General features: G+C 33.2%; 2 protein-coding genes across 2 annotated transcripts in view; one reads left to right on the top strand and one right to left on the bottom strand.

The window, feature by feature from the left end:
- The window catches only part of Syt4 (synaptotagmin 4), a 40,382-nt gene extending 17,244 nt beyond the window's left edge, over positions 1-23,138 (bottom strand). The window contains exons 1-2 of the mRNA XM_009049860.1: positions 22,964-23,138; positions 14,113-14,915 (exon numbers count right to left, since the gene is read on the bottom strand). Of these exons, the coding sequence (XP_009048108.1) occupies positions 14,113-14,915; positions 22,964-23,000 (840 nt within the window). The 5' untranslated portion in view covers positions 23,001-23,138. The remainder of the gene's footprint in view (positions 1-14,112; positions 14,916-22,963) is intronic.
- On the top strand, positions 9,183-9,380 carry LOTGIDRAFT_111763 (hypothetical protein; the record flags this gene model as incomplete). The annotated part of the gene is made up of 1 exon (XM_009049681.1): positions 9,183-9,380. A coding segment is annotated over one exon (198 nt), but the record flags the coding sequence as incomplete, so codon positions are not given.
- Positions 23,139-23,352: the final 214 nt, after the last annotated feature.

Raw genomic sequence — 23,352 nt, 5'->3', positions numbered from 1 at the left:
ATTTATGCTGATTTAAGGATTATATCATTTTTTTGGTAATGAATATGGCCAAAATCCTCCAAATATAGGAATTGAATGAAGACATGGAAATGATTGAGTTTTACAAAGGTAAATTGAATAAAAACTGATAATTAAATCGTGCCGCAAGCCATTGTCAAGTAATGTAAACAAAAACTCTTTTGAAAATATATCACCTAAATCTGCTTATTGTAAGTGGAGGAAATATGCCTGTTAGGATATATTGTGTTTGGAAAAAGCTGTTAATTCACATTACCTAAAATCGATTTTGACATTTTCATGGAGTATAGAGGCAGGTTCTTTTCAATAGTGTTTAGAATCAAAATACATAACCACAGGAAATAGAGATGAATAGTTAAATGTTAGTTGAAATACAAATCTAATGTGTTTATTTCCCCCGACAGAGAGCAGATAGAAACAACGCCGTTTCTGCAAATGCAGTTGCCCTTTTCAGGCTGACATTTCCAATTCAAATATTTTTTTTATAAATTATGTACTCTCGGTATCAGAAAGATCGGAAGACGCCAAATTAAAAGAAACAAAGAAAGAACTATATTTTACAAGGATAACAACTTAGGTTCACAGATAAAGATCCTTTCTACCAGCTGGTCTTTGGCCAAATCCTTTAGCATTGGCATTGATCTTCCTGGATAATCCGTACTCATTTACAGCAGAGTCAATAAAAGATGATTTACTCAGGGACATCGGACTTTCTAACGCCGATCGAGATCATAACTCTCACCGAAGACAATCCGTTATTTACGCAACAAATAAATCAATTTTTATTTTTGTCTTTATTTTAACTCAAATTATATTTAAGTCTAAGTAGGAGTTGAAACCACTTCATGTGTGGCTATTCCTGAATTCACGATATCACTTTTTGATTGAGCCTTGAAACTCGAGTATGATAAGATGTAAATCAAATGAAACGGAGTAAGATGAGCATGAAATCAATAAATATTATATTCTACTGGAGATATTTTTGGTACAACTCTGGAGTAATAAAATCACAATTTAATAAATCAAAATATTCTGGACAGCTCATTCCATTTGGTATGATTACTTCGCTTCAAGCGTTGTAATATACTGCGACATATCTATCATAATATATTATTCGGCTACCAGATTCAATATTGTCACAGCACAAAACAGATACAAACCGTTATACAGCGAATAATGCGAGAACAAGATGGAGAGTTCTAAGCATGAATGTGCGACACTCGTACCAAGTCGATGGTTTCCATATATATTTCTATTTCAGTCCCTTTACAGAATCATTTTGGTTTTTGCTATTAAAACAAACACGCCAGGTACAGGCTTAAATGTTGTTTTAGATTTCGTGTTTCGTTTTGCGGTAATTTTAGTAATTGGATTATTTATTAACATTGGACGGACAGTTGGACAGACACGGAGACCGCAGTATCATCCACATTTCGATGAGGGCGTAAAAAAATCAGGAATTTAAAAAAAAAATAGATACTTTTTGGAGCATTTTTAGATACAGTTGAAAACTTGCAGTTACTTCTATAACTATATTAGGATGTTAAGTTATCTTTCCAGTTGAACTGTTTCAAGCAGTCCTTCAAAAACCACCAATTATCAAGAGGATTTGATGAATTATCCGGGTTGTTGGTTTGTTTGGTATTTCATTCAATTTTAAGAGAAAAAATGAATTTGATGAAACTTGCATCATCTACTAGTCATTCTGCCATCAAAAAATCTCCATTATAGGACCTAAACTACTCTGATTGATTCGACAACGTTTCACTTACGATAATAGCCATTATTTTGTTATGAAACCTAAATTCTATGTCATTATCGCCTCTAATGGGATCAAAACTATTTTAGATTCTTGTAGGGAGATTTACCAACTGAATTATCGCCTAGAATCCTCATCAATGTGCCATCTAGGAATTTACAAGCAATTATCAACGTATTTGTTATAATGTTTCTCATTTCTGTGTATTAAAGTGCTCTGTTACTGGAAAAGATTTGCAAACGCCCACTCCTACTGTCCAACGCGGTAATGGTTTATGAAATTTTAGTCGTAGACATATCTAAAACAGGCCTATAATGGAGTCGATATATTATCAAAGATCATAAGATTCCCGCAGTGCTGCAATAATAACCGACGTTTACATTTCTAAAGAAGCTTTTAGGTACCTGTAGCGCTTGTCTTTATAATCCGACAATTTCTGTGCGTTCGTTTGTACTAAGTATGGATTTTTCAGTTGAAATAAAGTTCCGTCAACATGGGATATTTTGAGGACAATAGGAATAAAATGTCTTTATCGTACAAAGAATCCTCCCTGTTGCATCTTTTGAAATTTGACTACTCATGTGTAGCCTATTGGGTTTCAAGGATGTGGTCGCGTATACCCAGTTTAAATTTAAAATTAGACCAAACCTTCTTCCGTTGTTTATTATCTTTTATTTTTAATAGTCACTTCAGTTAGGGTCTAAAGACTGGTGTCTTAAACGAATCTTAAAATAACCTTTTAACCTAATCTGATTTAACCAATCACATTCCTTCACTCTCTTACAAAATGCCAGCGCTGGAGAGGGCAGAAATTTGATTAGTTAAAGCTGGGTTAGGTCAAAAAGTTATTTTGACGAAAGTTAAAGCGACCAGTCTTTAGACCCTACTTGGAGTGGCTGTATTAAAAATAAAAGCTAAGAAAAACACGGAACGAAAGGTTGGTCTTATTCCTATGAGTCTGACGTATATCCAGAGAGCAGAAACAATAATATAGACCAAAAAAATACATGCAAGACTTTGATCAGTAATGCATTCATTAAAAGCAAACTAGTAATAAAGAGGCTTGTTTACCTAAACTCAGATAAACTGCTTGACATTTTTATATTTCAAACAATTTCTAAAATAGAATTGAAACCAAAACATATTTTGACATTTAAAATGATAATATTTGTTTTGTGTTCTTGTTGTCATAACATTTGAGCTATTTTCTGCTTCTCTGTTGTGCAGAATATTATGACGTGTGAGTTAATCTGCTTTCATGCAAATGCTTTCTAGTATTAAAACTTCTGAACATATCGTGTGACAACGAAGACTTTCAAATAATCTGAAATTACGCTTACAAACAATCCTTGGCCTAAATCTTATAACAAGGAAAAAACTAAGCAGCACTAAAACGTCACAAGTAACATTCAATTAAGCATGATATATCACACATGTTTTGAGAATCATTATTAATCTAATTTTTTCGATTCGGGCAAGCCATTGTATTGTGTATCAGAAGAGCTTAATTCAGGGATACTTATCCACGTGGATTATCTATATTGTCCTACACAGTCTGGTTTGTTTGCTTATTCCAGGAACCGTAATTGTTGAAGCAATATTTTGGCACCATGCTAGAACCAGACAACTCACAAAATGCTCATTTTCAGAAAAAAAATTATTTAAAAAAAGTTGAACAAAACTTGAGAAATGGCTTATTTGCATGAAATGAACAGTATGTAAACTTTACATAAAATCAAATTTGCCTCAACTTGGGATTTTCGATTTTGATTCCCGAAACACGTAAATGAGTTATCTGGTTCCTGAATGCTGTCACAGTTCGTATATTCAGTGCTGATTTCGATCAACTGACAGTTTGCGTTAGCGATTTAGACCCGACGAACTAACAGATGCAGAGCAGTATGATAAAGTGCATTTCATTTATAGGCCGATGGGTTAATAAGATTTTACTAATAATATCATCAGACCTACCTAGTACAGTGATTGGCACTTTGATAGAATGAGAATTATATGATCACTGAAGCTGGTCTGAACTTACAGTTAGTCGAGAACTTGACATTTCAACGTCATGATGCCAAATGTGTCGAGTTTCCAATAAATGTTGAAAGGCCAAGTCTGTGTAAGTGAATGACACTTCATGAATATTGTAAAGAAAAGACAGAATCTTCGTGTGACGTTGTCATTTTAAGACCTTAGACATTAGGACTCCATTGAAAGCCACAAAAACTTTATTAAGTAAAGTGCATTTTTCTGTAGACATCCATTTAGATTTCACTTTTAATGAAAAGAGTTATGGCGCGATACAAAAGCTTTATGTGTATCACAAAGTGCAATTCTGTGTAGCTATCGATATTCATAAAAGCACTTACAGGGTAAATCTTGAACAAAGTGTTATTTCTTTAATGGAAGCATGTGTTACTACAAATTCAAGACTCTGCAGCCAAGCAGTCGCTTGTGATCGCCAATGGATAAATCTGTTAGTTTTGATTTTTTTTTTTTCAATACAATTCTATAGACTACATAATATATTGTGTGTTACGAATCCCCTTCACTCACTACATTGATATTGAAATTTTCTCAAAATTTACTGATAATTGCCTAATATTGTTATATTCGCTTGTATAATTTCCTTATATTTGTCTATACTTATTGAATAAACATTTGTTTCGCAGCTAATATCAATATCTAGCGTTTAATTTTAAAATGTGTTTAAAATTCGATCAAGATATTGCATCAATTTCAAAATATCATTAAATCTCTTCTTTATTCCATCAGATAATTGCTTTCTAAAAATAATTGAATCAAAACATCATTTTCTTTGAAGGTTATTCGTTTAGATTTGGTGCTTTTATAGGATCTTAAAACCAGAAGAAAAGGATTGTCTAGTCTGTAATCAAATTGTGTTCTCGTCCCCCGGGGAAATATAGACGATCACGTCACGTTGGAATGGTTAACGGAAGACCTTAAAGATCAAAGGCATAAAAATCAATATGGCTGCTGATAAGTCCAGCCATTACAATTTTCATATGGCCATTTGATGGCTTCCTGCTATATTATGATATGGTTAGATATTGAACTCTATTTATAGACTAGTCGGTATCAATTCTAAAGTTAATTACATTTCTCACTTCCGATTGTTACCTTCTGGTTTTATTGGACTTTGGTTGCGTACATCTATTTCGGTTCTATCATTATAGACTGAATTCTTCTCAACACGATCTGTAAACGCAAATTTCTGGTCACGATTTTGTAAGGATTTTAGTGTACCAAATCGAACTATTCGAATAATACTACTACACTTACTCTATCCAATATGGTAATCGGAGTTAAAATTAAAAAAAAATCTCTAAAAGATTCGTATGGTTACAAATAATATGATCAAAAGGTTGGCCAACCATTCTAATCAGATGATCAAATCAATTTTTTTGATAGAAATTTCAATATGAACAAATAGTGACAACTGGTGGCAGCTGAGTCGTCGGTGCACTCAGATCAACTGAATTCAGCGGTAGTTCAGATCCTTCCGGATGCCACCAGTCTTTGAAAATCCAGTTGTGTTATTCAAAAGAGGAATAAATAACAAAGCAAGGTATATAAGACGTATCACCATACCAATATTCGGGCTATGTCGTTGCCATGCTTGAATACGCGACCTTTCCTCATTGTTTCAGTCTACCCAGCTGTAAATGGGTACGGATAATCCGGAAAAATTCAATGCCAAAAAATTTTACCAAGACAAGATCTTAAGTAAACCTACAATGTTAACCTTGTAAAATTGTTAATTCTTTTTAATAAAACCCCCACACATTGTTTAGAAGAATATATTAAACATAACAATACGAAAAAAATATGTTTAAAATTCAGGTAATAGAATGTAATGGAAATCAATTTTTAATTTAACATTAAACACACTGAGGGCCTCCTATACTTTCTAATAAAAAGAAGTTATAAAAGTTTGCATAAAGCTATTCTCAATCACACTTGATTGATTGGTTGAATAAAAACACCAGTGAAAAGGAAATCAACTTTACTGCTTCTTTTGATTACAAATCTTGCGTCTTTCCCAAGCAATATATCTTAATTACCGGTTCGTGGAAAAAGTAGTGTCACGGCGCTAAGCAACAAGAGATAACAGAGGCGAGGTCGATAAGAAAGAAGGGCGATGCAATGTTCATCAACAATGTGTCAATCATATTAATCCATGCTTGTATCTTCAACAACTTCCTGTTATTATATCGGTTTCCTGTTTTGAGAAATACTTCCGGTTTCAAAATACCAAATTTAAGAGTTCTGACAAACGTTGTTTGTTATCACAAATCAAATATGGTATTAATTTAACTGCCGTTTTATAGCATATTTAATATAAAACATTGTATCCCTTTTTCCTGGAACACAAGATTTATAACAGCTTTTTGAAAATCAGGGCATCTCTTACAGATGAATGGGAACCTCAAATTCACAATCTGGCTACCAAAAATGGAAGATAAACAGAACAAATAGCTACTTCAATTCAATGATTAATTTGAAAAATGAATCAATATATTTTGATTGACATAATCATAGGTTATATCTTCATTGAATTAATAAATGGTTATATATTATCTCTGAAAATTGTATATTAAAATAACCAAAATTATATATGACAATAATCAAAGGTTAGATATTGTATATTGAAATAATCAAAGGTTATATATTATAAATCAAAATTAAATTAAATGAATGGATATATTATAAATCAAAGGTTTTATATTATATATGAATATCATCTAAGGTTATATATTATATATTAAAATGATCAAATGTTATATATTATATATTAAAATAATGAAATGTTATATATTATATATTAAAATAATGAAAGGTTATATATTATATACTAAATTGATCAAAGGTTATGTATTATATATCAAAATAATCAAAGGTTATAATCAATGCACTGAAATATGTATAAGAATCTATTGTAAAGGGCTTGCACAAATGAATGTAAACTGTCAGATAGGCGCCTGATATACGTAAGACATTAAATATTTATCTCCCAATTCCACGTAATGTATTTCAAATTAATCACTATATCTTTAACCCCGATTTTCAAACTAGCTGCCTTCATGGGGATTTAATATCCGTTATAAATGTCGGAAGTAAGAGATGAGCTTGTGTCAATCAAATGTCAGAAATTATTCTTCTATCGGAGACCCTTTAGGCGTTTGTCATTTTCGCAAGACAGTAATGGTCGTGGGCGTTGCACTTAAGGCAAAATGCCCCAATGTCACTCCAGGTTGCCAGCTCGTCTTGACGTAGTCTTATTAACCACATTAGCTTGCAAGTCCAGAACAACGCCACCAAAGCAAACGTGCTTCGGCAATAGTCCAAACTCAAGTTTCACGAAGATCAATTAAAAACCTAAAATAGTCCAGAATGGTTATTTGTCACGAATTAGTATAACTGGATAACAATAACTTGCGACGTTTCAACGATGATGCTTTCGTCTTTATCAAGCGATGATATTATAAAGCAATATGAAATTCATAATGCAATTTATTCGTCCAAGTCACTTAAGATATTGGTCAATTTTCAAAAAATAAAACGAAGAAAATAAAACTCAGTTTATAAGCATTTCTATAGTTTTAATAATCGATTTAAATTTTTCCCTGTAATGGTTGTTTCGAAAAGGTTTCAATTTCTTGTCAACTGTCTTTACATCAATAGATGTTATCTTCAACCAGGATTTAATGCATATTTAATGCACAAAACAACTCTAGCTTATCATTGGATTGGAAAATTAGAATCTTTACCAAAATTTCTCTCGAAGATGTAATTTTTGTAATTTAGTTATTGCAGACAGATTTTCTAAAATATCGAACTGAACTTGTCATTTACAAAGAAAAACCCCAAAATCTTACATGACAACAAATTCATTACAACCATGAGATAGATAGTTCAGAATACACTTTGTAAATTGCCAAGCACTATCACTTTACATAAGAATATATTTGATTTTGAAAGAGTTATAAAACATGACTTGTTTATTCTGCATTGTGCAGAGAATGGGTATCACAAGGTTCATAGGCTGAAATAAATTGTCTTAAGCTTGCACAACGTTAAGCCTGTCGCAGACAGCTGAGTTACCTGCCTCAAGACGTTGGGATAGTTGTTTCTCCCAAGTGCACTGAATTTTTAGTGAGATTTCTGCCTCGAAAGGCTGTGAGGAAAATATCTATCTACTGAATTGGCCAAAGATTTTCCAGTGAGTGCAGTTAAAAATGTAATGAGAATGTTGCCTAGGTGACAGCCTTGAGGCAGGCAGCTCAACTGGTTCCCCTCGTCTGCGGCAGACTTAAAACTCTGGGAAACAAGATTCCGCTCTAGTTCTTTGCTACAAGAGAATGTGAAACTGTATATATTATATATGGCTGGCTGGCTTATATAATAAATAATCAAATATAAATACGTGATGAAATAATAATTAATGATCGACTCTCGTGAAGTGAAGATTTATTTCATAAGTAATAAATAATAAGAAGATTATTTCATCATTAAATACTAATCTTTATTAATGAGAAAAGGCGCAGATATAAACAGGAAATGAACAAAAACGGAATGAAGATATTCTAGGTCGTAATCCGAAATCGTGACTTTAATTAAATAAGTGTAATTAGTCAAGCGTAATGTTTTATATCGCATGCCGAAGTGGAAAAAATCCAATATGATTTAGTTTTTAGTTTACTTCATAAAGGAAACATCAACTATAAAATATTCTTAATTAGGTTCAGCAAAAATGGAGCAAAAATTTTTGAAAAAAAGGCGAATTATTGCAGCACATTTTTCTTAATTATTAAGAATGGTGACAATTCAACTGTGATGATTGACTCTTGAAAATATGTAAATAGTCTTCAGAAGTAACTAGAAATGTACGAAAAACACATAATTCCTTCAAAACATATCTCAAACTAGGAATTTTACTCACTTTCTCTATATATAGCTTTTCTATGACAGAATTGTTTCTGAGTTTCTAACTCGTAATAAAGTCTAATCGTTCAATAACTTTACATAAAGATGTAACGACAATATCATCATTTATTTATCAAGTACGTCTTATAGTGCCTGGTAGAGTAGAAATCAATTTTAACAATAGTCATAATGATGCAACTATCTCTATATATATTGATGCAACTATCTCTATATATAATGATGCAACTATCTTTATATATAATGTGCAACTATCTCTATATATAATGATGCAACTATCTTTATATATAATGTGCAACTATCTCTATATATAATGATGCAGCTATCTTTATATATAATGTGCAACTATCTCTATATATAATGATGCAACTATCTTTATATATAATGTGCAACTATCTCTATATATAATGATGCAACTATCTTTATATATAATGTGCAACTATCTCTATATATAATGATGCAACTATCTCTATATATAATGATGCAACTATCTTTATATATAATGATGGAACTATCCCTATATATAATGATGCAACTATCTCTATATATAATGATGCAACTATTTATTTATATAATGATACAACTATCTCTATATATAATGATGCAACTATCTATTTATATGTACATAGCGAAATGATAACACATATAAGATACTACCTCTTAGAGTGCACATAGAATTCAACTTCTCGAACTCGGCCAATAAGAGTATACAGTCAAACCTGTATTAAGCATGCGGTCAAAAGGATATTCAAAAGTAAATAAAGAGGTAAATTTTGTTGAAAATGGCATGGGAGGGGGGTGGCGTCTCATTTTAATTGGAGGGTGGTGCTTAATACATGTGACTGTCAGTACATGTTTGGCTGTACATGAACATTCATCAGATGGACTTGCCTGGTGCCATAAATAGACAACAAAGTCCATCTTTAATCTGGACAATATATAAAACAACGTAATAATTTAGTTTTAAAGATGATTACTAAGTTTTAGGGATTTTTCGGATGATAGAGAGATGATAGAAAGAATGAAATGGATTTCGGGGAAGGGATGTTTTTTTTTTTGCGGTTAATAAATATTTGGCTCCTTTTTGAGAAATTTGTTCACTCTCTTTCGATTGCCACTGTCGAGGGATCTTTAACGTTCACAACCTGTTTTCGTGTGATGTATGTTTTGTTGATCAGATAATAAGATCAGGAACTGTTAACCGTAGAATATTTGTGATAGCATTCATTATTAAAAGTGTGGTTGCAATAACGTTTAAAAATATTCAGAAGCTTTACATAATCTCGTCGAGCGAAGAGATAATTATTGTTGTTTACGATTTTAACAGTTGCAGTTGTAATGCTGCTAATTTGCAAAGATTCTTATCAACAAACGTGACGTAGACATTACGAAGTTATGTCATCAGCCATCGAATCGGATTTTATTTCGTTGATATTTGGGAAAATTCTTGATACTAAGGCGATTTCAGAATGATGACGTCATTAACAAACCTGTCTCTTGGAATATTCAGTTCTTAATTTCCGATGATTTCATGCTAAGTAAAGTAAGTTCATTATGTAAATGTAAGACACGATGATTGAAGACATTATTGGCATAAAACAATACCTACCGTGCTCTTATATCGATTTTGATATATCAATTATTATCTATATACATCGTTATTCTCGTTCCCATGGTAACGGTTCAAGTAATTGTAACACTGCCAGAAAGCCAAAAGAAGATACTGATTAATACCCTAGAGCTGTAACAATGATGCTTCCTCCCTGATGTTTTTTTTTTCTTTTCTAGCGTAATATATTATCAGAGTCTGGGAAATAAGTAGATAATTTTATGGTATAAAATAAGAAAGGAGGAACGTCCTCATTTTAGAAGCATCGCAGAGATCCTGTAGATAAGCGTGGTTAATTAACAGCAGGATAGATTGACATACTAATTTGGTTAATATACAGCTTGATAGATAGAAATGCTCTTCTGGATAGATTGTCATACTAACTTGGTCAATTTACAGCTGGATAGATTGAAATACTAGCTTGCTCAATTTACAGCTGGATAGATTGACATACTAACTTGGTTAATTTATAGCTTGATAGATATAAATACTATTCTGGATAGATTGAAATACTAGCTTTATCAATTTACAGCTGGATAGATTGACATACTAGCTTGCTCAATTTACAGCTGGATAGATCTACATACTAACTTGGTCAATTTACAGCTGGATAGATTGACATACTAACTTGGTCAATCTACAGCTGGATAGAATGAAATACTTTTTCTTGGTAGATTAAAATGCTAGCTTTATCAATTTACAGCTGGATAGATTGAAAAACTAGCTTTTCCAATCGGTTTCTTGTAGTCGTTGAAATGGCAGATTTGGTCAGTTGCAAACTCGACAGGAGTACCACCCCTCCCCTTCAGAAAAATGAATTCCGCAGTGAGTACCAAAGCTTCATTTCATGACCAGTGATAACCGGCTTAATTCCCATCTGTAACCACACCGAAATGCCTTCTTTCTGACAACTGGTACAAACAATTAACAGCATACAAACAAAAACACGAGAATTTGAATTAAATCAGAGTGGAAAAATATAATTTCCAGATATAAATGTTTAATGGTCCAGACTAACAAACGAAAAAGCGACAAGACGTTATAAAGGTCAATTTCGTGCCGTTATTTTTACTAATTATATTGTAAATAACAAGTATTTAATATTCCCATCATCCGACATTACATTGCGTGTTATATTATAATACACACTAATGAAACAATACCAAAAAATATCGTCAACCGAAAATGACAGTTAGATCCCAAACAATAATGCATCAAAATCCAATCTTCCTTAGAGACCCAACCCTATAAGAGCTCAATTCAAATAAAGAGCTTAAGAGCTTAAAATTAATATCGGTCGTTCTGAATTCGGTTTGGTTTTGGAATAATAATCTCATTTCTCGATTTTTTTTTCTACCTTTCTACAAAAGACATACCTCAACCCCAGCGACTGATTGTTCCAATGGGATGGGTGGGGGTGGGGCGATCTAGCTACGGTTGCTGTATCTATGAAATTTTAGGAACCTACAAATAATGGGAATAAAAAAAAAAACTTCAGGTGAATACTGGCAAATTCCTGATATACCATGGTACAATCCATGTACATGTAAGTTACGGAAACATGGGGCTTAAAGATGGGTTCCCTCATTTTCATTTATGCTAATACTTATATGAATAGAACATGTCCATAATTAATTCATAATTAGCTCCATTAGAAGATAATTACCAGCAATTCCAATGAGTGACCAATCAAAAACGTCAAAAAGTCTTTTTTGTTTATCCAGACTGTACATACATGGACATTTATGATTGGTTAAAACTTATATTATATGCAATATAAGAAATTAAAGAACTCATGCTAATTCATTAGAAACACCAATTAATCAAATAGTTTGCTTAATTTGACACTAAAGGAAGGAAGGAATATATAGGTATAAGGAAACCCATCTTTAAAACTCCAAAGATATCTAACGGTATTGTCTATCTTAGTGAACATGTTTCTCTGTAAAAAAAAATATCCCACCATGTTAATTCTTACGTAGTACAGTACAGTGGTTTTAAATACAAAGCTTAAATATAGAGTATCAGCAGAATAATTTGTAGTTAACATGCAAGCCATGCATTCCTATTCAAAATAGAATTCTATTCTAAGACCATTAATTACCTAAAAGTTAAGACTTTAGAAAGTTTTCGTCTATGAAGTTAGGTTAATAAAGTTGGTCACGAAACTAGTAAACCTGACGTTACTGACAATGTTAACTTGTGTCTGAATGGAAAAAAAGGTAGTCAAAAAGAGCTGTCTAATTATATTAACTCTTTCTTCGGTGACTTTTTCCGACCTCCAAGCGTGATTTCAACCAAAAATAGTCCACAAATCTCAATTATATATAAAGTGACCTTATACTTAATCAAAGAATGCAATAATTAATAAGATTTTAGAATTTTTATGTCCATTTTCGATTTCGAAACTAAATCTGTAGATGTTTATATCGTCAAACGTAGCGCAAAGTACATCATTGATCGAATTTATTCATTACATTGAACAAGATAAGCCAAATCATCTTGTTTTCACATTTGGACCGACTTCATTCAAAGCTATTAAATTCTATCGACCCATTTTAAATTTTGTCAACACTTTTCAATTTGGCTATATTTAAATTCACCACAAACCACCAAAGCATAAAATCCACTGAAAAGTGCTTGGAAAAATGCAATTATAAGACATTACAAACTTCAGTGATATACGCCCCTAGGTTATGAATATTGGTTAAATTGATCAATTCTAATGCAGAGCAAAATAATTTGACACTAATTTAACAACTCGCTTTCCGTTCTGTGATTTAAATATTCTTTCGAGAAAACAAAATCAATGATTTGAAAATCAATTGAAAATCAAGATTGGTAGATAATATAAATTTTAAAATAACGTCATTAATGTCTGTTTCACGTTGTTAAAATGTTGAAGAAATAATCCGCTTCGATTTACTTCTGTTTACTGTCCATAGACAGCGTATCTTAATCTTTATCGATTGTTTCCAAATATATAAATCTAATTCCACCTATCTCATTAAGGTGAAAAGCAAATTTTCTGATCAGGTTTGTTTATGTTAGTCTCCAAGACGACAGCCTTATTAAAGATCTTACAAGTATTTATCTCTGTTGAGGACCACAGCTTTTGTTTGGTGAACTACTTCTTTCTATTACCACCACAGTTTGAAGCGGAAGAATTCGGTGACGACCCAGACGGCTATATGAAGTCATTGAGAAAATGAAAATGTGTAATATCACTTGAACACGTTAACTGTCACATTAAATGGTCGTCCTATTTGTCAACGTGGCTTATTTGGAATTTAGAAGATTCGATGTCTGAAGGCGAAAAGACTTAACCGAAATTGACTTAGAGACAGGGGAATCGTGTATTTTTATTGGTATACGAGTCAGACGACAGCGAGTCTTCCATTCAGCAGGATCCCAATGATACTACGATGTTTTCCCGCCAACAACAATCTAACAATTGTGTTATTTACATGTAATAAACTGGTACCCTGTTGTGTTCGTTTATCGCTACACTAACGGTGCGAACCTGGGGGGGCCAAATTAGCTCTTCATATAGATTAGGTCGTCTAGTAGCTAATGACTTTCAGAATCTTCAGTCCCGAGTATGAAGCTGCAATTGACTGTGGCGTCACTCGGACATATTCAAGATCTTGTATTAGAGATTCACATTTTAAGTGGAGGCCTATGTTTGAGAAAAGCTTGAACCAAACCAATTTGCTTGAAAATTTATATTCATCTAATGTATAGCAGAAAAGCATCTTACCTTCAGATGTCTTGGGGTTATGTCCCTTGTTGTACTGAATTTCTCTTCCGGGTCAACTCCAGATAGAGGGTAGATGACCTCTCCAATAATATCATCTCGGGAGAAGCGATCAAAACTTAATATCACGAAATGTAGGGTAATTCCAGTGAACTGGTTAGCGGCAACTCCAAAGAATGTGAATGTTTCATCATACACCGGATCGAGAGTCTTTCTTAACACCCGAGTTTTACATTTGTGTTTCTTCTCAGGCAGAAGCTGCAGCTTGATGTAAGGGTCGCAGCCACCGAGATTTGGATCACGCGGTGGAAGGTTATTAGCGTTAGCGATGGTTACAATTAGAGCTTGTTTTGAGTTGTCATACTCTACCGAAAATCCAATAGATCCCAGATACGATGGTTTTTCGCTCACATAACGCTCTTTTATCAGCTCTTCCTTCTCAGGGGTAGCTCCACCCTTTTCATTTTCGATATAAACTTCAGATTTACTTGGTCCAGGATCTCTGGTTGGTGTAGAGAAACCAGCTTGTGGGATTCGATCTAGTCCACCTAGTTCACCACAACCTGGTGGAGTTATTGGACTTGTTCCTTTGGACTTCATCACTTTATTTCCTGTACTGCGCACTGGTGTGCTTTTCCTGAAGCTACCAGATGTACTTTCCTGCAAACCCTTCTTGATGGCAGTAGACAGTCGATTTTGGGCGTTCATCATGACTCGCCGTCTGTAACATTTGTAAGCCAAAGCTGTCATGGAAAGCAATAAGACCAGCGTTCCAATACATATTCCACTTACAGCCGCAGCGGACACTGAAATACAAAAACAGAAACTCGATATAAAAACACTGCATTATGGTTTTAAAGCATTATTACTTAATTTAAATTTTAAGAATTAATGTGTCCACACTTCTTGGAAATATTAACAGGAAATCAAAGGACGCTATTCATAGTATTTTTCAGAATGACAATAATGGTCTGGTATATGAACCGGATGTCACTTTCACCACTTACGACATCGTTTTTCTGCAATTGCATACTAAACACACACTGTAATGTCACATGGAAAAATGATCCGGGTAGCTAAGATTGATCCTTGAATTACTTGACATACAGTCGATTTAATACCCACACAGTTCATTACAATCATCCACGAAATTAATCTCATTATAGCATTTTAGCATTATAGCATTATAGCATTATAGCTTTAGTAAGCTGTAAATAATGATGGATATAGGTAATACCATATCGTAGGTCTTAAGAGATTTCAATTATTCAATGTAATGGGATAACCTTTTCCCATATTCCCACAAGAGAGATTGTGTTCATCAACAATGATAATGATTAATCGCATAATATTCAACGTTCACGATCCTATTGATACTGTATTTTATAGCTATTCAGAAGGGTCTAATGCGATATGGATTATAATGCAGACATACACTAAAATATATTGTTACCAGATTAGATCAGAATTAATAAATTAAATTTATACATTTTATTGGCGTCTATATTTGAATGCTTCAATCTGTTTTGAATGTTTTGGATCAACATCAATTATCATTGTTGCAATGTATTTAAATTGATAATAATGGTGTTGCACTGGATAATTCTGATTATCGCTTGCCGACCGGTGTGTAAGATTGGCCTAATGAAAGAGTCACATCAGGTGTTCCAGACAGAACTGTACATAAAATCCGAACCTTCATTACGTAACGCTGTTCTAAATTCCCCCCCCCCCCCCCTTCTTCAAAATACTACAACATTTGTATCGCAATAAGCTATTATAATGACGATATATTTTCAGAAACCATCAAAGCAAAAACTTATAAACTTTAAAAGCACGTTCTCAGACTATCATCTAGAGTTCATTTAACTAATGGAAAATCTCTTTTTTAAACTTCTTAAATTCACCAATAATCTATCAGTATTTTATAAAGTCTCGTTTCACTTTCATGTCACGTTCATATTCGGTAACTATTTACTAAACTCTTTAGTGGAACGAAATAAAAGTAAAGAAATGGAATGAGTGAATTTAATTAAAGGATGGTGTTGGGTGTTCGTGAGAGATAGTATGTTATACTGATGTTTACCAAGCTTTTAGCTGACACTCCCTTGTGGCCATGGATAACTTCGTGTGTTGTTGAGATCTCTTATGGTTGTTTGCCTATGTTTATGGCGTTAATTAACCACTCTGATTGGCACGATATTGCTGAATAAATAATAATATTGGAATCTAACATTCGGCTCAACGTTTGGCCAATGTTCGTTAGTTTCCGTGAATTGAACATTGAGCAGCATTCTTGTCCTGAAGTTGGTACGAGTGAAAAATGAAATGGATGGAGTTTTACGCCCTACTTTTCTGCACTATGTAGGCTCAAGAAGATTGGCAACGCCATGTAGGATACAACGAGGGGATTTTGCCCGGACAGCGACATTAGCCTGCTTTTTTTCGATTTCCAGTGTATAGCACACGAGGCCTCGGTTTATTGTCCAATCCGAACGACTAAAAGTTCGAGCTTATCTAGCTCTTACCAGTCTCTGATGGACATTTTTGGTTTCAAGACACTACAGTGGGCGATTTAGAACAATGGAAACTATTTACATATTAGGATTTATGACATTACTAGATAAGGTTTCAGAACTTCTGTATGAGAACATTGTATGTCTAATGTAAGCCTTGTAAAATTCTTGAAATGCCTATTTTGCTGGGTTTTAAGGAGAAAATCCAAATTAAGCATTAGGACAAACCAATAGATTGATGCTATCAGTGTCATATCAGTGTCCCTGATACACATTAAATACTTAGAAAACCTCTAGAAAACTAACACGTTACGGCCAACATCATCTGTAATCGATCTAAACCGATAATTGCCGAGGAAAATTTCCGAACATGTTTGTCTGAGATGAAGATAATATTTGACGTCTGTGTTATCCGTAATCACAGAACAAAACCATATAGACTAAGTCCCTCTTCTCATATCCGTGACTAGTTCATCACACAATGTAACAAACATGGCTACCTCTATAATTGGTATTGTCAGGAACCCTCAAACCAAACGAAAGTATGATTATTGTTTACTCTGTCAATACAACTCTGACAGAGCTTTAATGTTTCGTTCCTTTTTTTTATTCAGATATCAAATTTATAGCCTATCGAGAGTGATATATGACTATTATTACATTCTTAATTTAATTCTTTCATTTAATCATGTCGCCTTGCCAGTTACCATGGAAACGAATGTTGTTTTTTTTTACTTCTACTCGTCTGCCAAAGTGTGGTAGTGGTAAATATTGAATTTTTGTAAACACAAGTGACGTGAATATTAACTTCCCCTTGGTTCTTTAGTATATAAGGCGACTTATTGATTCAGCTTCACATTTAAAATAGGAATAATATTGAATACCGATCAGAGAAAGTCGCCTTTGTTTAACAACAAATTAAATGCAATTCGTCAATTTCATAGAAAACAATTTGTGGATTGAAATCTTTTCCAATACTTTATGATATGTTATAATAGGGACTATTTAAAACTGGTTCATGAGAAACAAACCTAATTTTGTTCGCGGTTGTTGAAATCATAACTAGGAAGCGATGTCCTACTGACACGGCTGAACTCCATCTTGAGCGTGTGACCACCGCTAGAATTTCATCAACTGAAAGTATGTGGTCTCTGAGAGAATCTGTTCAATCGCTAGATTAAGACATGAGCGCTTGAAGACAAAGACACCAGTTTCAATCAGTTGCTTGCTTGAATATGATTGCCTGAGTAATGGCCACAAAATTGCTGTGAATAGTATGTTTGTCTTATGTTTATTCAAAAATCTTCTTTTATTTCCTTTCTTGATTATAAAATGGGCCTCAATAATGTCAGCATGACCTCAATCTTAACTTTTCAATATATTCGATTCGATGAAGCAAATGTCTCGTGTGGAAATCGACAAAAATAGAAATTTTCGCTATATATCGCTCATTTGATGTCTGTGATGGTTTCCGCTGGATGTCTACCGAAAGCGTGTGATAGAAGACATTAATGACGTCAAAGAGGAAGGTTTTTTGCCACATAGAAAAAGACCTAAGTTACGGCCCTGCATTTACTTTTTTGCAATGACAGTCTTCCATATAAAGCAATTACTGCAATACGCTCATCAAAATTCACGTCCATAACAATCCCCGGGCCAAGATAATCATTAAATCCATTGAGTAAGCCGAGAAAGGAACTGTCTATTAGAATTACAAATGAGATGACGGCAAGGAATAATACCAAGTCTTGTCCACCCACGTACGGTTCTCCTTCTATAGTTTCCCTAGACAAAGACTTGATAACGCTATGACATTGATAGGTTTATAAGATTCGCTTTTTTATGTTCGATGTTTTTATTTTCCTATGTCACCTTGATATGTATCTTTCAAAAAACTGAAAGTTAAATCGGTTTCGTATGAAGTTTGTGTTTTGCATTAAAGAAATGATATAGATGAAAGATAACGCGACTTTACTGGAAATGAACAACAAAGACACAAAATTCTTTGATATTTACCTCATATTAAAAGGTCGTAAAATAATTAAAATTTACACGACTTTGAAATCAATTTTTGTATCTAAAACGCGTGTTGACAACATGACACGAGTTTTGGTCGAATGAATACACTGAAAAGCCAAGTGGTACTGTACCAGAATATAACCTCGGTGTATGAACGTATAACCGACACAAAAAGACGCACAGGGAAGCCCATCTGATCTAGTTACAGCTATACTCTTAGAATGCCCGCGGTTATTTTTTGTAACTTTTAGACTAATGACATCACAATTGAATGCAAAGGACGTATCCGTTTATAGCCCGATATTTGAGCATTGCCATTAATTCTTTATATTTTATATAATATATTATATTATTTTAAATAGCCGTGTATGACAGAATGACATTTGATGCTGATGTATATAGCCTACGCATGTTTAGCGAGAATTTTATTTCATTTTATGACGATTCTATGTGATTCGTTGCAGATTACTTTATAATGATTTATATTACAATAATTCAGCAAGATTTCGTATGAATGCTGTAATTCATGTAGTTTTTGTATGAATGCTGTAATTCATGTAGTTTTTGTATGAATGCTGTAATTCAGATAGTTTTTGTATGAATGCTGTAATTCAGGTAGTTTTTGTATGAATGCTGTAATTCAGGTAGTTTTTGTATGAATGCTGTAATTCAGATAGTTTTTGTATGAATGCTGTAATTCAGGTAGTTTTTGTATGAATGCTGTAATTCAGGTAGTTTTTGTATGAATGCTGTAATTCAGATAGTTTTTGTATGAATGCTGTAATTCAGATAGTTTTTGTATGAATACTGTAATTCAGATAGTTTTTGTACGAATGCTGTAATTCAGGTAGTTTTTGTATGAATGCTGTAATACAGGTAGTTTTTGTATGAATGCTGTAATTCAGGTAGTTTTTGTATGAGTTTTTGTATGAATGCTGTAATTCAGGTAGTTTTTGTATGAATGCTGTAATTCAGGTAGTTTTTGTATGAATGCTGTAATTCAGGTAGTTTTTGTATGAATGCTGTAATTCAGATAGTTTTTGTATGAATGTGAGATATGGAAAAGAGGTATATATAGAAATAAATGGTGAAATTCCTAGTTTGATATATATTTGAAGGAATGATGTGATTTTCGTACATTTCTAATGCTTATGAAGATTCTATTTACATTATATCAAAAACCCAAATCAACCACCGAAAATGGCAAACATTTCCCTTTAAGTGTTCTGAATCACACGAATTCATGTTTTTTCATGTTTTTTTTTCTTTTAGAAATATCGATTGTTCAGATATTAACATTATTGATAACATTCATACTTTTTCATAATTTAGATAATAAAACTCTCATAAATGAATTGAATAGAGTCTCGATGTATTGATTTCTTCTTATCAAAATATCAATTTCAACTTAAAGACTTACAGACAGACTCATGAAGGCGTCCCTAATTAAATCAAATTTTAAAAGATTCACTTCAACAGATTTAATTTTACAAAGAGATTTTGTCTGCGGACCTAAAAGTTCATCAAGAACCTCCAAAAACGCAACTTGTTATCAATGTAAAACGATTGTCAAAATTTGGTACTGTATCTGCTGGTAGAAGTTGACCACCAATATTGTCAAGATGATTGTCAAATGTTTGTACCAGCTGGTAGAGGTTGTCAACAAACGTTATTGTCAAGATGATTGTCAAATGTTTGTACCAGCTGGTAGAGGTTGTCAACAAACGTTATTGTCAAGATGATTGTCAAATGTTTGTATCTGCTGGTAGAAGTTGACCACCAATATTGTCAAGATGATTGTCAAATGTTGTACCAGCTGGTAGAGGTTGTCAACAAACGTTATTGTCAAGATGATTGTCAAATGTTTGTACCAGCTGGTAGAGGTTGTCAACAAACATTATTGTCAAGATGATTGTCAAATGTTTGTACCAGCTGGTAGAGGTTGTCAACAAACGTTATTGTCAAGATGATTGTCAAATGTTTGTATCAGCTGGAAGAGGTTGTCAACAAACGTTATTGTCAAGATGATTGTCAAATGTTTGTACCAGCTGGTAGAGGTTGTCAACAAACGTTATTGTCAAGATGATTGTCAAATGTTTGGACCAGCTGGTAGAGGTTGTCAACAAAAGTTATTGTCAAGATGATCGTCTCATGTTTGTACCAACTGGTAGAGGTTGTCAACAAACGTTATTGTCAAGATGATTGTCAAATGTTTGTACCAGCTGGTAGAGGTTGTCAACAAACGTTATTGTCAAGATGATTGTCAAATGTTTGGACCAGCTGGTAGAGGTTGTCAACAAACATTGTTGCCAAGATGGTTGACTTCTGATAAAAGCATTCACTAGAACGTTATGGTTGTTATTCCAGTAACGGTAAAGATGATTGTTAAAACGTTGTCAACAAACGTTATCGTCAAGATGATTGACTTCTGATAAAGGATCCCCAAGAACGTTAATTGTTGATCCTGTACTAGATGATTGTTAGGGAACTGTCCTGTACCAGTTGGTAGAATTTGTCAACAAAAGTTGTTTTCAAGATGATTGATTTCTGATAAAAGGATCCATCGAACGTAGATTTCTATTCTTGTAACGATAATTGTGATTGTCAGTGGTTTGTTCTATACCAGCTGGTAGAAGTTGTCAACGTTATTGTTGAAGGTTGACTTCTGGTAAAAGGGACCATCGAAACTAAGTTGTTATATAAAGGTAAAGATAATTGGTCGAAGTTTGAACGAGGGCTAGCTTATAAATAGAATCATTAAGAACGTAACACATTATCTTGTAAGGATAAAATAATATGATTGCCAAGAGTTTGTCCAAAGGTCAGTAGGTAGGAAAGAATCTCAAAATCCTATGCTGGTTTACTCAACCAAAAGCAGTGGTTGGGTAATTGCAAAGTGGTTTGTTAGAAGAACTGGTATGAAGGAACGTCTTTTGATAAGAGATGTGCCCAATATCCAACTTGAAAAAAAAGGATCTCCAAGAATCTACGCTGTCGTCCTGTCAACGATTAAGTAATTTCATTGCCAGGTGGTTTGTCCTGTGTACAGGCGATTCTAGAAAAAATTCTATGTTTGATAATCTGTGATATCAGAGAAAAGGGTTCCTTTGAAACGTTTCTATATTGCCACTCTTATAACGATAGACCTCTACCAAGTGGTAAAGCAAAGACCTATCCTGCTGGTGGGCGGACTCTTTCTCCATATTATCATTTGATTCAATGTATTGGTAACCTAGCGGTTGTTGTAAATTATGACTTGTTTATTTGCTGCTACCAATGTTTGGCCAAACTGTTATTTTGGGATTTCGAGTTTCGTTTTGTTTTGTTTTTTTTAGGGGGGTGGGGTGTTATTATACAATAATCGGGTATATTCATTAATATTTATCACCTATACATTGCTTTTATTTTTGTCCCACATCGTTTGAAATTCGAGATTTGAATCCCAGAACTTAGTATGTATAATATCAATTTTTATATTCTTCTGAAACACCTGATACCACTATTGAATTCCATGAAGCATAGTCATATCAAAAAATACTCATAGTATGTTTGCGCTGGATGCATTCTAAAACATACACCATCTTTCTATAATAGCCAAGTATAACTGTCCTTTGAGAACTGAACTTCCTTTTCTAAAAGAGTAATTTGAATGAGCTAACATTTGTCTTGTCGCAACTTTTTAAGAAGTATTTAAATAAATTGTTTATAAATTCATTTATTTTTCTGTTATTTCACAATCTCTCTCTGAAATTTTTAGACGATGACATTTTACATTAAGATAAAAACTTTCCCCGAAAAATCGCATTCACTATTACGCAACATATTTGAATTGAAAAAATCCTTACAAAAAAATATCAACTGATGTGTTCAATCTTGTTTTATATAAAAGCAAATGACAATCTATTACGATTTCAACTTTGAAAACGGATATATAAATTAATACAAAATAGTTGTCAAATGCGGCATGGATACTACAATATTTGGAGACTAGGGCGTTAAAACCTGAAATGCCGATATTTTATTAAGTTTGCAAGTGATAGTATAATTTTTTTTTTATTCATTACCTAAAAAAGTAAGTATATAATTTATATACATTTTTTCATAAGTATACACATACATATTACAACGAATGTTTATATACTGTATGTAGTTATTACTTGATTCCACATCGGTATATAACAGACGTTTAAATTACAAAAATGTATATTCTTCTACGGATAATGATTGTTTTATAACATATTATGTTGAATACACAGAATATAATACACGGGTATGGTATATAGATAATGAAATCCAATAACAATTAATTATGTACTTACGTGAATGGTGCACTTGAAGTGGTTCCGCTGGTTTCATAGTCAATTTTGGTCAATCAAAAACTCACAAATAAGTTTTTTTAAACAGTATTTGGTGTAATTAAAGCTTTTAAATAGGTCGATGGGTTTTGTGTTTTGTTTACCGATTATATGCTACATATTCCTGATAACAATATGGCGTTTCTAAATGCCGAAGGAACATTGTAATGGTTATTGAAAATATCTTCTCTGGAATTGACTAACACGCGCTTAGAAAAATTGGATCAATAATGGACCCGGAGTTCCTGGAAGTTTCTACTGACGTCATTGATTTCTGATATTTTGATTGGTTAGAACTCCCCACAGAGAAGAAAATATCGTCCAAAATGGCGGCTCTCTCAGCTACCTTATTT

This window comes from Lottia gigantea (assembly GCF_000327385.1).
Source record: "Lottia gigantea unplaced genomic scaffold LOTGIsca_14, whole genome shotgun sequence".
NCBI lineage: Eukaryota > Metazoa > Mollusca > Gastropoda > Lottiidae > Lottia > Lottia gigantea.
This window is presented reverse-complemented; position numbering and strand designations above follow the sequence as displayed.